Source organism: Nyctereutes procyonoides, unplaced genomic scaffold (assembly GCF_905146905.1).
Source record: "Nyctereutes procyonoides isolate TBG_1078 unplaced genomic scaffold, NYPRO_anot_genome, whole genome shotgun sequence".
Taxonomy (NCBI): Eukaryota; Metazoa; Chordata; class Mammalia; order Carnivora; family Canidae; genus Nyctereutes; species Nyctereutes procyonoides.
In genome coordinates this window covers 15,834,919-15,849,602 of record NW_026575134.1, presented here as the reverse complement: position 1 = coordinate 15,849,602, position 14,684 = coordinate 15,834,919, and the positions used below count along the sequence as shown (strand labels likewise).

The 14,684-nt window shown below is 40.6% G+C and overlaps 1 protein-coding gene across 4 annotated transcripts in view; it reads right to left on the bottom strand.

The window, feature by feature from the left end:
* ORC5 (origin recognition complex subunit 5) overlaps positions 1 to 13,181 on the bottom strand; it is an 80,533-nt gene extending 67,352 nt beyond the window's left edge. For all 4 annotated transcript variants that reach the window (XM_055300953.1, XM_055300955.1, XM_055300954.1 and 1 more), the window contains exons 1-3: positions 13,043 to 13,181; positions 8,517 to 8,609; positions 7,142 to 7,342 (exon numbers count right to left, since the gene is read on the bottom strand). In XM_055300953.1, the coding sequence (XP_055156928.1) occupies positions 7,142 to 7,342; positions 8,517 to 8,609; positions 13,043 to 13,114 (366 nt within the window). In that variant the 5' untranslated portion in view covers positions 13,115 to 13,181. The remainder of the gene's footprint in view (positions 1 to 7,141; positions 7,343 to 8,516; positions 8,610 to 13,042) is intronic.
* Positions 13,182 to 14,684: the final 1,503 nt, after the last annotated feature.

Below are 14,684 nucleotides of genomic sequence, written 5' to 3'. Positions count from 1 at the left end.
CAAAAACAGGGAGATCAGTAACTCCCACATATATTTCATCCAACCCCAACTAACATCAACATATGGTCAGTCTTGTTTCTTCTATACATCTCCACCCTTCCCCTCCACCATCTCTCTGGATTATATTAAAACAAATCCCAGACATACCACTCCATCTGTAAGTTTGTCAGTATGTAGCTCTAAGAGATGAAAACCTATTTTTTTAAGCATAACCAAGTATCATTATCATTCCTAAAAAATGTATTGTTTCTTAATGTCATGTAATAACCAATAATCAAATTTCCCCACTTGTCCCACTAAAGTCTCCTTAGAGTTCACTTGCTTGATTCAGATCCAAAAAGATTGGTATTTTACATCTTACCATATTTGATTTGTCATCTAGTCAATTTTAAATTATAACATTTCCTCTGACCCTTCCTGTTTTACTGGTTATGTACTTGTTGAAGAAAATAGGTCATGTGGCATGTAGAATTTTCCATATCGTAAATTGGCTGACTACATCTCTTTAGTATCACTTAACATGTTATTATGCCTTACTTTATGTATTACATCTTCTATCTTTCCTGTAAAATAGTCAATAAATCTAGAGGTTTGATCAGGTTCAGGTTCAAGTTTTGGGCAAAAATACTTCCAAAGAGCAAATTTCTTACTGAATCACATCAGCAGGAATAGAATACCTGGCTGTCTCTGAGATGTTAAGACTGATGCAGAGGTTCAAGTATCAGTCTCATCCATTCATTATAAGGTTCCCCAGCAGCCTTTCATCAAATGATTTCTGCATCAATTGATGATCATTGTCTTACCCAGAATTTTGTTAGGTATTGCAAAACTGTAATTTTCTATGATTCTTTCTGCATTATTGAAGGACATTCTTCTACAAAGACCTTGCCCTCATCTGCTATTTAGTTACTCAGAAATAAAGCTCACACAGGACAGAAGGGATAAATGCTTGGTTCTTTTATCTATCAATTTTCAGAGTAAGTTTATGCCTCTATTAGTTTTCTGTGGTTGTTGTAACACATTACCACACAAACTCGGTAGCTTAAAATAGACTAAAAGTTTATTCCCTCACAGTTCTGCAAGTCTTAAGTCTGAAATCAGCTTCACAGAGCCAAAACCAAAGTGTCTGCAGGGCCACACTTCCTCCAGCAGCTCTAAGGTAGAATCCATTCTTTGTCTCTTTTAGATCTGGTGGCTGCCAATATGCTTTGGCTTGTGGCTGCACCACTGCATAACCAAGGCAAACATTTCACGTTTCTCTTACTCTGCTTCCATTATCTGGCCTCTCACTGGGTGTGTGTGGTTTAGTGAAGGCCTCCCTTGGCCTCTCTCCTACACATTTGTGATTGCATTTTGGGATCACCCTGATAAACCTGGTAAATCTCCCCATCTCTAGAACCTTAACTTAATCATATTTACAAAGACCCTCTTTCCAAATGAATTATTTCCAGGTTCCAGGGATTAGGACCTGATATTCTCAGAGGCCATTATTCAGCCTATTGCGCTGCTCTAGTAAATCAAACTCCTGTGTTAACCAATGAGTAGCTTTTTATATATCTGTTAAGTATCGTTATAAATTCATGGATTTTAATACATCTAATGTGCTTCTATCTACTAAGTTGATTTTTCTTTTTGATGGCCAAATTGTAGTATGTTTGGCCAGTAGAAGCCCCTTCAAACTGCTTTTAGGTCCTTTTTGTACTCTCAGCTTTGAGATGTAACTAATACATAATACTGCATAAGTTTAAGGCACACAACTGTTGATTTGATACACTTAGATACTATAAAATGACTTCCATGATAGCTTTGGCTAACACCTCCATCACCTCACACAATCATTTCTTTTTTGTGGTGAGACCATTCAAGGTCTATCCTACTCTCTAAGCAACATATATGTATATACAATATAGCATAGTATATGTAACACGGTATAGCATAACTATAACCACTACATGGATAGACTTATTCATCTTATAACTAGAAGCTTGTACTCTTTGACCAACATCTTGCCATTTCCTTATCCCATAACCCCTAGTAACCAATCATTTTACTTTGTTTCTATGAGTTTGGCTTTTTATATTCCATATATAATTGTCTCTGCTTGATTTATTCCACTTAGCATAAAGCCCTCAAGATACACCCATGTTGTCACAAATGGCAGGATTTCCTTCTCATGGCTGAATAAAATTCCATTGTATATATACACATATCTTCTTTATTCTGTTCTATTGGTCTATGTATCTATTTTTATGCCAGTACCATACTATTTTACCATAGCTTTGTGGTATAGTTTCAAAACAGGAAGTACAATGCTTCAAGCTTTTTTCTTCTTTCTCAGCAATGCCTTGGCTATTCTGTCTTTTGTGATTCCATATATATTTTAGTATTGTTTTCTCTATTTCTGTGAAAAATGTCATTGGACTTTGATAGAGATTGCACTTAATCTATAGATGGCTTTGGGTACTACGGATATTTTAACAATATTAATTCTTCTAAAACATGAGCTTCTGTGTCTTTTTGAAATGACCCTCATTGGAGTTGATAGTTTCCTAGCTTTCTATTACAGCAAAATTCTCTAGGTTCATCTTGTACATTTTCTTCTCAGAACTGAAATAAAGAAAGCTGGGTTGTTGCTTTGTTAAACATTTACACTTTTTTTTAAATTTTTATTTATTTATGATAGTCACAGAGAGAGAGAGAGAGAGAGAGAGAGACAGAGACAGAGGCATAGGCAGAGGGAGAAGCAGGCACCATACACCGAGAGCCTGACGTGGGATTCGATCCCGGGTCTCCAGGATCGCACCCTGGGCCAAAGGCAGGCGCTAAACCGCTGCGCCACCCAGGGATCCCTCACATTCACACTTTGTTAATAAATCTTCCTGGAAATTATAATCATTTAAATTAGGAATAAAATTAAAATGCAAAGAATATATTGTTTCCCTAAGTATTCCAAATTGTGTTATATGTTATATTAATTGACAGCTTGAAACAATCTATGAGAGTAATCAACTTAAGACATCTCATTCCTAATTAGACAAAATAAAGCTAAAATTATTTACTGCTAAAAAGATATAAATTATTTTCTCCAGTATGCAATTATACAATTTCCCCATCAATCTCCATTTAAATAACTCTCTAATCCAGGACACAGATTAATTCAAATAATTGGTCCATTTTTATGCCCATTTTAATGCAAATCACAAAGCTGAAGCAATAAATTAATAGTTCATTCTTCTAATTTAGTTAACCCACTATAATTAATGATTTCATGATAGTCTAATAAATGATCCTTCTTCAAAAGCAATTATCAGATAATATTCAGAGAAGTAAAAATTTTAATTCAGATCCAAACATTTATCTTAATAATTTACACAAAGGCATTCAAACAGACTTGATTTGCAAGCTGGTTTACTGACTAGAAAACATTCTCAGCCACCTTTCTTTTTCTGTATTTCCTAAATATTGAAGCTTACCAATTCATATATTAGATTGCTGAACCATCTACAGATCTACTCTAAAATATGTTCCAAACACCTGCATACTTTCTCACACTTAATGTTTAGTAATCTAACAAATACTTACTGAATACCCACTTTTACCCAATAGATCTGAAAAACAGGGAGGGCCCTACTTACTCGTCAAGGCTGTTTTCGGAATATTGATTTTCCCTCCTACCTAAAGACATTTAGCTTTCTTACTAACCCTTCCCTATGATAGCTCCTATATTTTTTTTGGATATTTCAAAACCCACATTAATGCCCCCCTTCTGATAGGGACTCTTCATTCCTTAAATTCCTCTCCACTAGTGATCTTGTCTCCTACCTTACTTCACTGGAAGACCAACTGTATTTCTTAGATCACTGATTTTTGAGCTTTGGTCTGCGGCCCCCTGGGGTAGGAAGGGTGGTCCCTGATATCCTTTCAAAAGGATAGCAAGGTCAAAACTATTTTCATAATAATACTGAAACATTATTTGCCTTTTTTCACCATGTTGATATTTGCACTGATGGTGCAAGTAATGGTGGGTTAAACTGGAGTTGCCTTAGCATAAATCAAGGTAATAATGGTACGGTGCTGTACTAATAGTAGCTGTATTCATCACCATGCACTGCATTTTAAAAGAAATTAGACTTCTCTCTTGAAGAAGATGAGGGTAGATATATTTTTTCCCATTCCTTCTGCTAAGTAAAACTAAGAATCTTGAATATTACATACAAAACTGGGGCACCTGGGTGGCTCAGTGGTTGAGTGTCTGCCTTTGGCTCAGGTCATGATCCCAGGGTCCTGGGATCAAGTCCTGCATTAGGCGCCCTGGAGGGAGCCTGCTTCTCCCTCTGCCTATGTCTCTGCCTCTCTCTGTGCATCTCTCATAAATAAATAAAATAAAATCTTTAAAAACAAACCAAACAAAACAGAGCTCTGAAAGGTAGAAAGGAGACAAACCATCTAGGGACCTCAAAAGCAGAGGAATGACAACTCACTTCAGAGGGTATATTGTCTGAGTTGTCTTTTTGTCTCACACAACCCGTATGTGGAGCTGTCAAAGACAGCAACACAGAAAGGCTGATGAGCATAAACCAAAAATGCCCCAACAAAAACCCTTTCATAGTCAAGAGTAGGAAAGGGGCAGCGTAGTGAGACTTCTTTTTTTTTTTTCTAAGACACTGTACTTACCCAAATTTTCTTTATACATCATTGATTTCTTCTCCATCCTCATTTGTTTTCTCATCTCCTTATCCTATAACCAATAGATGGCCACAAGACTCAGGCACTTGGACTCACCTATTTTCACTCACTCTCCCAGTAACCTAATAGTCTCACAGTTTTAAGAACTACTACTCTATACTCACAACTCCCAAATCCTATCTCCACGATGGGCCTCTCTTGACCTAGGACTCTAGTCTCCAAGTGCCAACTGAACATCTGTACTTTGATTTAACATGCCAAACCAAACTCCTGATCACTCTTTTCCTGCCCAACAAGACCCTAACCGCTATAGTTTTCTCCACTATGATGACAACTATATCCTTTAAGTGCACAGAAACTTCTGAGCCACCCTTAACTTTGTTCTTTCCTCCTCTGTAGCCCTTCTATCAGAAAACTCTGTCAAAATATATTGAGACCACTTCTTAGCACATCTACTGCTACCACCCTGGCCTAAGCCAATGTGATGTTTTGCCTAGATTGTTATAAATTCCTCAGAACTAGTTGTATTAGTTTCCTACAGCTGCCGTAACAAAGTACCACAAACAGGGTGACTTAAACAACAGAAATTTATTATCTCACAGTTCCAGAAGCTAGAAGTCCAAGATCAAGGTGTTGGTAGGGCCATGTTTCCTCCAAACATGGTAGAGAAGGGTCTGTTCCAAGTCTCCCTCCTGGTTTCTAGTAGTCCCTTGGCTTGCAGCAGCTTAACTCCAACCTTTACATGGCATCCTCCCTGTGTGCATGTGAATCTCCAAATTTCCTCTTTTTAGAAGGACATCAGTCATATTAAATTAGGGGTCCAAACTACTCTAAGATGAAGTACAACTTCATCTTAATAATTAGAACTGCAATGATTCCATTTCCAAATAAGGTCATTCTGAGGTTTTAGGGGTTAGAGCTTCAACATATGCATTCTTGGACGAAACAATTCAACCTGTAACACTAGTCTGCATACTTCTATTCTTGTACCCTTCATTTCATTCTCAACATTACTTCTCCCCCACACTTAACTATTCCTGCCACAATGGCTTCCTTGGTATTCTTTGAATTCACAAAGCAGAGTCCAGTCTCCTTTGCAGTCTTATGTAAGTCTCTTTACCTGGAATACTCTTTTCCACATATTTTCATGGCTTGCTCCTAACTTCCTTGTTCCTCAGGTTTTAGTGCAGTTATCATCTCGGTGAGTTCTCTGTCTTCTCTTTTTAGAAAAATAACTATTCTCCCCTACGCAATTAATTTACTGTTAACATATTGTGTCTGACATGCTACATATTAACTTGCTATTTATCTACCTTCCTTAACTACACTATAAACTGCAGGAGGGCAGAGACTAATTTTGTTCCCTGTTCTATCTCCAGTATCTAAAATAGTGCCCGGCATCTATAAGGTGCTCAATAGTTATTTGCTGGATAAATAAATGAATGAAACTGAAATGTGGAAGGAACGGTTTTATACATTTCAGGAGATGCAAGAATGTGTAAGATTTGGTCCTTTTAGTGTTACAACTTAGCTGCCATAATAAGGCATTATATTAAAATTTAATTCCAATTCCAAAGATAATCACTTTTTTACAAGGACTACAGTATTATTTAAAAATCCACTAAAATAAAACACCTTACACATTCTCAGTTGTCTGTTAATCATTTTCATATTGATGTAACAACTACGATTCAGACTGTAGCCACCCCAAAATCAAATGATTCATCTTTCCCCATAAACCTATTCCACACACAATTAAATATTTTGACATTCAAGGTCTCTTCCATTTACTCTTTTCTGCATCTTCCACCCAGGTCTAGTCCAGGTCCACCATTCTTTCAGACTTCAGTCTGTCACAGCCACCCCTCAATCCATCTACCTAACATGCCTTACAAAGTAATCTTCCCAAAACACATGTTGCTCTAAAATGTTCACTACCTCCTCACTGCCTAGTAAATAAAATATAGCACTTTAGTAGAGTTTTCAAGATACCCCATGACCTGCCTCACCTACGTTCCTAGCTTTATTCTCGCTTCATACACTGTTACCAACTAAAACTGGACTATCTGCATTTCCTGCCCTCCACTGATCTGCATACCTTTCCCTACATAATCAGTACCATACAAAATTCCCCTTCTTCAGTTTCTTTCTATAATCCTTCAATCATCCTCTTAAGTCTTCAAAAGTTATCACTTCATGAAGCTGTGCCACATATGCCTGAGTCCGTACTTTGCATCTCATGGTTATCACTTATCACACTCCACAGTCACATGTAGAGTGTGACACAACTCTTCCATTAAACTGAAGTTCCCTTTGGATAAGAAATATATCTAAAACATTTTTGTATCCCAAAAGCACCTTGCACAGTGTAATATAATGAGACTTGAAACAAATATACAGAAATTGACCTAATAGGCAGTTTTCGAATAGGTGGTGATGAAATTATATTACTCACAATATATACAGTCTGATCCTTAAGACTTTCAGCTTTGGTTACTTGTTTAAACAAGCGAACAAAATCGTTAAATGTTTCACAGGTTACTTGAGTAGAACATCCATCCTCTGAAGAACAAAGATGATTCAATTTGTTTAAAATTTGTTCCAAAAGTAGCCTCGAGGTAAAGCATTCAACACAATTCACAAAGACATGTGGGAGCTGAAAACAAAAATTTAAAAAACATGTAAACAGGAAAGAAAATCCACATATACAGTAATGGCTCTGCTGGATATTGCCCACTGGTCCTTCTACTTTATACCCCACCCCGACCCCCCAACTGACTCTGTGCACCCCAGGAGGCTGACCACTACAGACTGCATCACCTAGACTCTTATTTTCTAGCTCTGCTTGGATTCAGCCAAAGAGAAGAACCTGAAGCCTGAAGGAAAGCAATAAGAAGAAACAAGATGGATATTCCCTTAACTAACCCTTTGGCCCTCAGTTCTATCATGGCTACATGATTGTACCAAAGGCCACAGTTTCAGCTAGGCAGCCCCTCATCTAAGGCTCTAGCTCTCACACTGATCTGGGAACAGCTACTTCCCATGGTCTGTTCAGGTCTGGGGGAGGTAAAAGCTCTCAGTGCTTTACCATCCCTCACTGGTTCCCTTAACATTTCTTCAACCTTTGTACAACAGTATCTTCATTAAACTCACTTCAATTATTTGAGTTTGCCATTTGTTTCCCACAGAGATTCAGAGCAAACTTATACTTTAAAGAATTCTTAGAAAGAAATCTTAGTTCATGTTAAAATTCTTAGCAGGAATTTCCTACTAATTATTTTAAGATAATATTCTAATAATTAACCTAGATCAAAAAGAATTTGAAACCATAGTAATCCTCCTATGAGGAGTAAGCTAGCTCTTCACTTAGAGATCAAAATGTAGTTCCAGAAGTAACAAGGAAACAAAGACTTCCTTATAAATATAGTCTGTTCTCGAAATGAAATCACAAAATCACAATCTGAGGAAGATAAGTTTTGGCATGGAACACAAGTAATGGAACCTGTAATTATTTTTAGTGACATTCCATAAATCTCACCCAAGAAGGAAGCTTTTCCTTCTCTTTTCAGAGCAACAATGTAACTAAGGCTACCTTATATTCTCAGTCACAGTTTCACTAACACTTGCTGGGCTTTTTTATCCCTATTCCCTGATGAACTAGAGTCACAAGATCTCAAACGAAAACAAAAGTTAGTCAGAAATGTTTCATGTAGAAGATATTCCTTCAAAGAAAGCTAAACTGTTCTAAATAATCTCCCAGATTCCTTCCATTTCTAGGAGTCTATGAGTAAAACAAAACAAAACAAAACACAATTAATGGTTACTCTTACCTCTAAAGTTTTCAACAAAGTTTGTGTTACATAGGTCTTTCCACTGGCAGTATGTCCATAAATAAAAATTGATGGAAAGCTGAAATGATGCCTCTGAGAGAGAAAGATAAGTATTAGTCTGCACATGCAAAACAGAAAATAAATCATCAATTCTTGAGAAAGTTTTACGTGGCAAAGTAAAATATTCAATCCGAATTATTTCAACAGTGACCATACTGGATCCATGATTACACTTTGAACTTACCTGAATTGAACTCTAAGCACTTTCTCTGTTAGGAAATTAAAATTTCTGAAAAACTATTCTTTGGCATATTTAGTATACACTACATGTATGATACGATATATGCAACATACATATTTATACTTGTTACTATTGTGTAGGTCTATATGTACGAATTCCTGTATTTTCAAATTTATAGATTTCAGAGATTTTTCAAGGATAACTTTGATCATACTCCATTTTTAAGAATCTAATCTCACTTTAAAGAATCTAACCTCACAGGCTGCAACTTCACTATACATTTTTATACATTTTAAAGCACCGAAACGGTGGCTTAGTCGGTTAAGCATCTGCCTTTAGGTCAAGTCATGATCCCAAGGTCCCGGGATCGAGCCTCGCATCGGCTTCCCTGCTCAGCTAGGAGTCTGCTTCTCCCTCTCCTATCACCCTCTTCCACTTGTGCTTATTGTCTTGTGCTCTCTCCACGCTCTCAATAAAAATCTTTAAAATAAATAAATCTCTGAAACCAAGAATATGTAATCACAAAGTTGGAAAGAATTTTAAGAGTCCTTTATACTTAACAGAGTATTTTTAAATTATGCATACTATATTTACCCTGGCCTGAATGTACACATTCCATCAAATAAAACAATGATAAAATCTATGTATATTTCAAAACACTGATTCCCAAGAAACTCTTGCTATGTGTTAAGAGTCAGTTGTCTACTGAAAAGTAAAGATTGTCAAATGCCCTTCTATTGAATTCATTAATACTACAAATATGTTTCATTCATTTATTACACATTCATCAATGCTGAAAACCAGGATGCATTGAAGAGTACAAATATCTGTTAAAGACAAAATCTACTCTGAAAGAGTTCATAGCGTAGTGGGATACACTCACTTTAAAAAATAATTAAAAGAAAACTGGATGATCCAATTCCCACAAGAAAGCAGAGTATCAGCATGATCTACCACTGCAACAATAATCATTTACTTATTTTTATTATTTACATATTTACTCTATATTTACTATTATTTTTTATTAAACATTTATTATATTCTAGCCACTAAGTTACACATTTCCTCTTGCAAGACAAATTAGGGCCTAAGATTTATACAGGAGAAAATTTTCTTTTTTTTTTTTTTTAAAGATTTATTTATTTTTTTTTAAATAAATTAATTTTTATTGGTGTTCAATTTACCAACATACAGAATAACACCCAGTGCTCATCCCGTCAAGTGTCCCCCTCCGTGCCCGTCACCCATTCACCCCCACCCCCCGCCCTCCTCCCCTTCCACCACCCCTAGTTCATTTCCCAGAGTTAGAAGTCTTTATGTTCTGTCTCCCTTTCTGATATCTCCCACACATTTCTTCTCCCTTCCCTTATATTCCCCTTCACTATTATTCATATTCCCCAAATGAATGAGAACATACACTGTTTGTCCTTCTCCGATTGACTTACTTCACTCAGCATAATACCCTCCAGTTCCATCCACGTTGAAGCAAATGGTGGCTATTTGTCGCTTCTAATGGCTGAGTAATATTCCATTGTATACATAAACCACATCTTCTTTATCCATTCATCTTTCGATGGGCACCGAGGCTCCTTCCACAGTTTGGCTATTGTGGACATGGCTGCTAGAAACATCGGGGTGCAGGTGTCCCGGCGTTTCATTGCATCTGAATCTTTGGGGTAAATCCCTAACAGTGCAATTGCTGGGTCGTAGGGCAGGTCTATTTTTAATTCTTTGAGGAACCTCCACTATTTATTTATTTATGATAGACATAGAGAGAGAGAGAGAGAGAGGCAGAGACACAGGAGAAGGGAGAAGCAGGCTCCATGCCGGGAGCCTGACGCAGAACTCGATCCCGGGACTCCAGCATCATGCCCCGGCCAAAGGCAGGCGCCAAACCGCTGAGCCACCCAGGGATCCCCTACAGGAGAAAATTTTCTAATAGCATGTACCAAAGCAGTCCCAAAAGAGACTTAAGATGGATCTTTAAGTATATGAATCCTTTATGTTAATACCTAACAATGCTGTAAATCAACTGGCTCAAAAATGCTATCCCAAGAATTAAATGTATGCTTGTTGAGCATCTGTTATCCAAATACTATAGTTCACCTTTAAAGAGAAGGTCAAGACATACTGTAGGAAGTTTTTCCAAGCTACACTAAACACTCCTTTTCTGAAATCCTGCCACATTAGTCTGCATCCACTGTTTGTTGCTTAGTGATATTCCATCTTACAACATTACCTAGAATTGTATTGAACTCTTGCCTGTTACTCAATCTTTCACCCTCCTAAATCTCAACAAACTAATTAGCCAGTATCTGGAAGGTGCCTAACACAGAGAAGATGCTCAGTAAATATCTGTCGAGCAAATAAATGAATCTGCTTAGAAATAAGAACCGGGTTTTTTTGCTTGTTTTTTTTTAAAGTTTTTGCATCCAACATGCTCCAAACCTTGATGAAAAGCGATGATAATGATTGTTAAACGTGATCTGCTGTAAAAGCAAAGGTCGGGACCCTTTATGTTATCAACACTAAACCAATACTAGTCATCTCTATTTGACAATATGCTTTTCCTGGAGGACGGCTCTCAGAGTTACCTAGTTTTATCATCTTCAAGGAAGGAATGCACAGACTGTAACCAAGAAAATATTTCTGCGATGGTATGGATGGCTTTATCTGGAAGCATTAAAACTACAACACTAGAGATGCAGTCCTTATCCTTTTACTTCCCTAAGCATTGTGAGCTTTTGGAAGAAGGGTGGTACTTTTTCTTTCACTACTTCACAGACTCAGACTCCCATCCAACATTTTTTGCTGGATTCAAGTGCCATAAGTAGTTGAGAAAGCAAACCAAAAGATGGGTGGAGAGGAGGGGGGAGTATGAGCCTAAACCATCAATTATTCCCCTCACACATAAAACCCAAGTCTGACGAACTTAATAACTCCATGTCTAAGGAATGAGGCTGAAGCAAGACTCCTCAAAGGCCACCAGAATATAATCAAAAGGAGATGGAAGTTGGTTTTGTTTTTTTTTTTAGAAAGGCAAGCCACTCCACATTGGTAGGTGGCAGGTTTATTTTTAATTTTTTTTTAAAGATTTTATTTGGGATCCCTGGGTGGCGCAGCGGTTTAGCGCCTGCCTTTGGCTCAGGTCGCGATCCTGGAGACCCGGGATCGAATCCCACATCGGGCTCCCGGTGCATGGAGCCTGCTTCTCTCTCTGCCTTTGTCTCTGCCTCTCTCTCTCTGTGTGACTATCATAAATAAATAAATTAATTAATTAATTAAAAAAAAGATTTTATTTATTTATTCATGAGAATACACAGAGAGGAGAGAGAGAGGCAGAGACACAGGCAGAGGGAGAAGCAGGCTCCATGCAGGGAGCCCGATGTGCGACTCGATCCCGGGTCTCCAGGATCACACCCCGAGCTGTAGGTGGCGCTAAACCGCTGAGCCACCGGGGCTGCCCCGAGATGGAAGTTTTGAATTGGTGAATGCTACCTCCTAAGGAAAGGACTCCCTAAGCTGTGCTCATTCAAACACACTTCATCTCTTCTCCCGGGCTCCACCTGAACTGCTGGTCAAGGATTCTAGTCGAGGGGGCGCCCGGGGGGGGGGGGCTCACTGGCTCAGCGTCCGCCCTCAGCCCTCAGCTCGGGTCGTGATCCGGGGTCCTGGGATGGAGCCCGCTTCTCCCTCTGCCCGTGTCTCTGCCTCTCTCTGTGTCTCCTATGAAGAGATAAATAAAATCTTTTAAAAGAGAGAGAGAGAGAGAGAGAGTTCTAGACAAGATCTCTGCAAAGCTTCTGCCATTCTGGAAAAGCCGTTTTAGTCGTTAACCTGAAACCTGCTCTGCCCCCGCCCCCCGAGGCCTCAAAACCACCACCTCATCACCTAGTCCCTCAACGAAACGTGCGAGCGGACGCGTGAAGAGAACGACGACCCTGCGAACGCACCTGTTCGGAGCACCTGGCAGCGGCGACGCTGCGCTAACATCACCTCAGCAGCGTAGCGTGTGGGAACGCAGCCCGCCCGGGCCACCGTCCTGAGGGGCCGGCCGCCCCTGCTGCACCGGGTCGTTTTTTTTTTTTTTTTTTTCAAAAGGGCTTCATCAGAAGTTACTCTGGGTGCGGGAGTGTGGCCGACCTACAACAACCCCTTTCTCGAGGCAAAACCACCAACCGACCGACCGACCGAGTACCGCCCCCTCATGACACCGACACGGAGACGGAAAATTCAGAGGAGCGCGTCGCAGGATTTGGAAGAGAAAACCAGCCCGGCCACGTACCTCTCCAAACAGGGCCTGCAGGGTGGCCACCTGAGGCTCGCGACAAAGCACCATGTTTTCCAAGTGAGGCATCCCGGCGGGTACGGGACGGCGCCACCGCAGGACCGCGTCGCCCCTCGATCCGCGCTCCCGCCGGAAACCAGACTTACGAGGCTGTGGGCGGGGCCGGCGTGCCCGTGCGTCGGCGTGACGGCAGCGCGCACGCGCGGCGTCGCCCCGCCCTCTCCCCCCGGGGGCCGAGGAGGCGGGCTGTCGGTGACCGGGTGCCTCGGGTGCCGCTTTTCGCCGCCCGAAGGCCGGGAGACCAGGCGGGGGTGCTGTCGCCGACCGAAGAACGGCTGGCCGGAGCCCCTGGGTTTGATTTTCTTGCCTGCGGAAACTTGGGGTCCCAGGAGCTTTCATCGTGGAGCACCGCCGAGGAAGAGGAGGCCGGCGAGCGGCCGAGGCCCTCCCCTACGGGGCCTGCAAGGCCGGCTGAGAAAACCCGTGGTCTGGATGGCCGCGACCAGGGTGTGGCAGTCAGGGCTCCCCGGTGCCGAGGAAGAGCTGAATCCCTGGTCTCCGCGCAAGCCTGAACCACGTCCCGAAATGCCCCTCCCTCCAAAGGGATGAAGTTCCAAGGGGAAGGTGTTGGCCAGGCGCCGGGGATGACAGTAATGCTGCCCTTAGCGCAAGGCCTTCCGTGGATTTATTCGAGGAACACCTGCTAGAAAGAAACCAGGCCCTGGAAGATTCTGTGAAACAGATACAGAAGTAGGGGATGTCTGGGTGGCTCAGCGGTTGAGCGCCGCCTGCAGCCCGGACGTGATCCTGGAGACGGGATCGAGTCCCGCGTCGGGCTCCCTGCGTGGAGCCTGCTTCTCCCTCTGCCTGTGTCTCTGCCTCTCTCTCTCTCTCTCTCTCTCTCTCTCTCATGAATAAATAAATAAAATCTTAAAAAAAAACCAGACCCTGGAAGATTCTGTAAAAAAGATACAGTAGTAAAGAGAAATGTGTGTGAAAAGAGAAAGAACTTGGGGTCCTAAAGAGCAGAGAGACCTCCGTGAAGACGTTGAACCATTCATTTTGAACCTCAACTTCCTTATCGTAAAGTAAGGATAATCCTGGGGTATTGCTAGGAGTAAAAGGTCATATACTTAGTGTCTGGTACATAGAATTAATTGTGCATATGATGGTCCGAATCGTGGTCTAAAGGATCTTCAGTTACTTATCCTTTGGTTTTTGACTAAATGTTTTGTTTATCAAACAAAGATGTTTTAGTCCTGAAATACGGAGTTTCAATACCATTGTGAAAGTCTAATGTACATGGTGATGTACTGGCATCCCAGGATTAGTTTAGGGACGCCTGGGTGGCTCAGTGGTTGAGCGTGTGCCTTCAGCCCAGGGCGAGACCCCGGGTCCCGGGATCGAGTCCCACGTCGGGCCACCCTGCAGGGAGCCTGCTTCTCCCTCTGCCTGTGTCTCTGCCTCTCTCTGCGTGTCTCTCGTGAATAAATAAATAAAATCTTTTTTAAAAATAAAAATAAATTGTTGAAAAAGTAATCTGGAAGGAAGAAAATCTCAAGTAATGATTGTGGAACTTAGCCATGCCATCAAATAAACTAGAGATAAACCCAAATGTAGATGGAAAACAATATTTTGG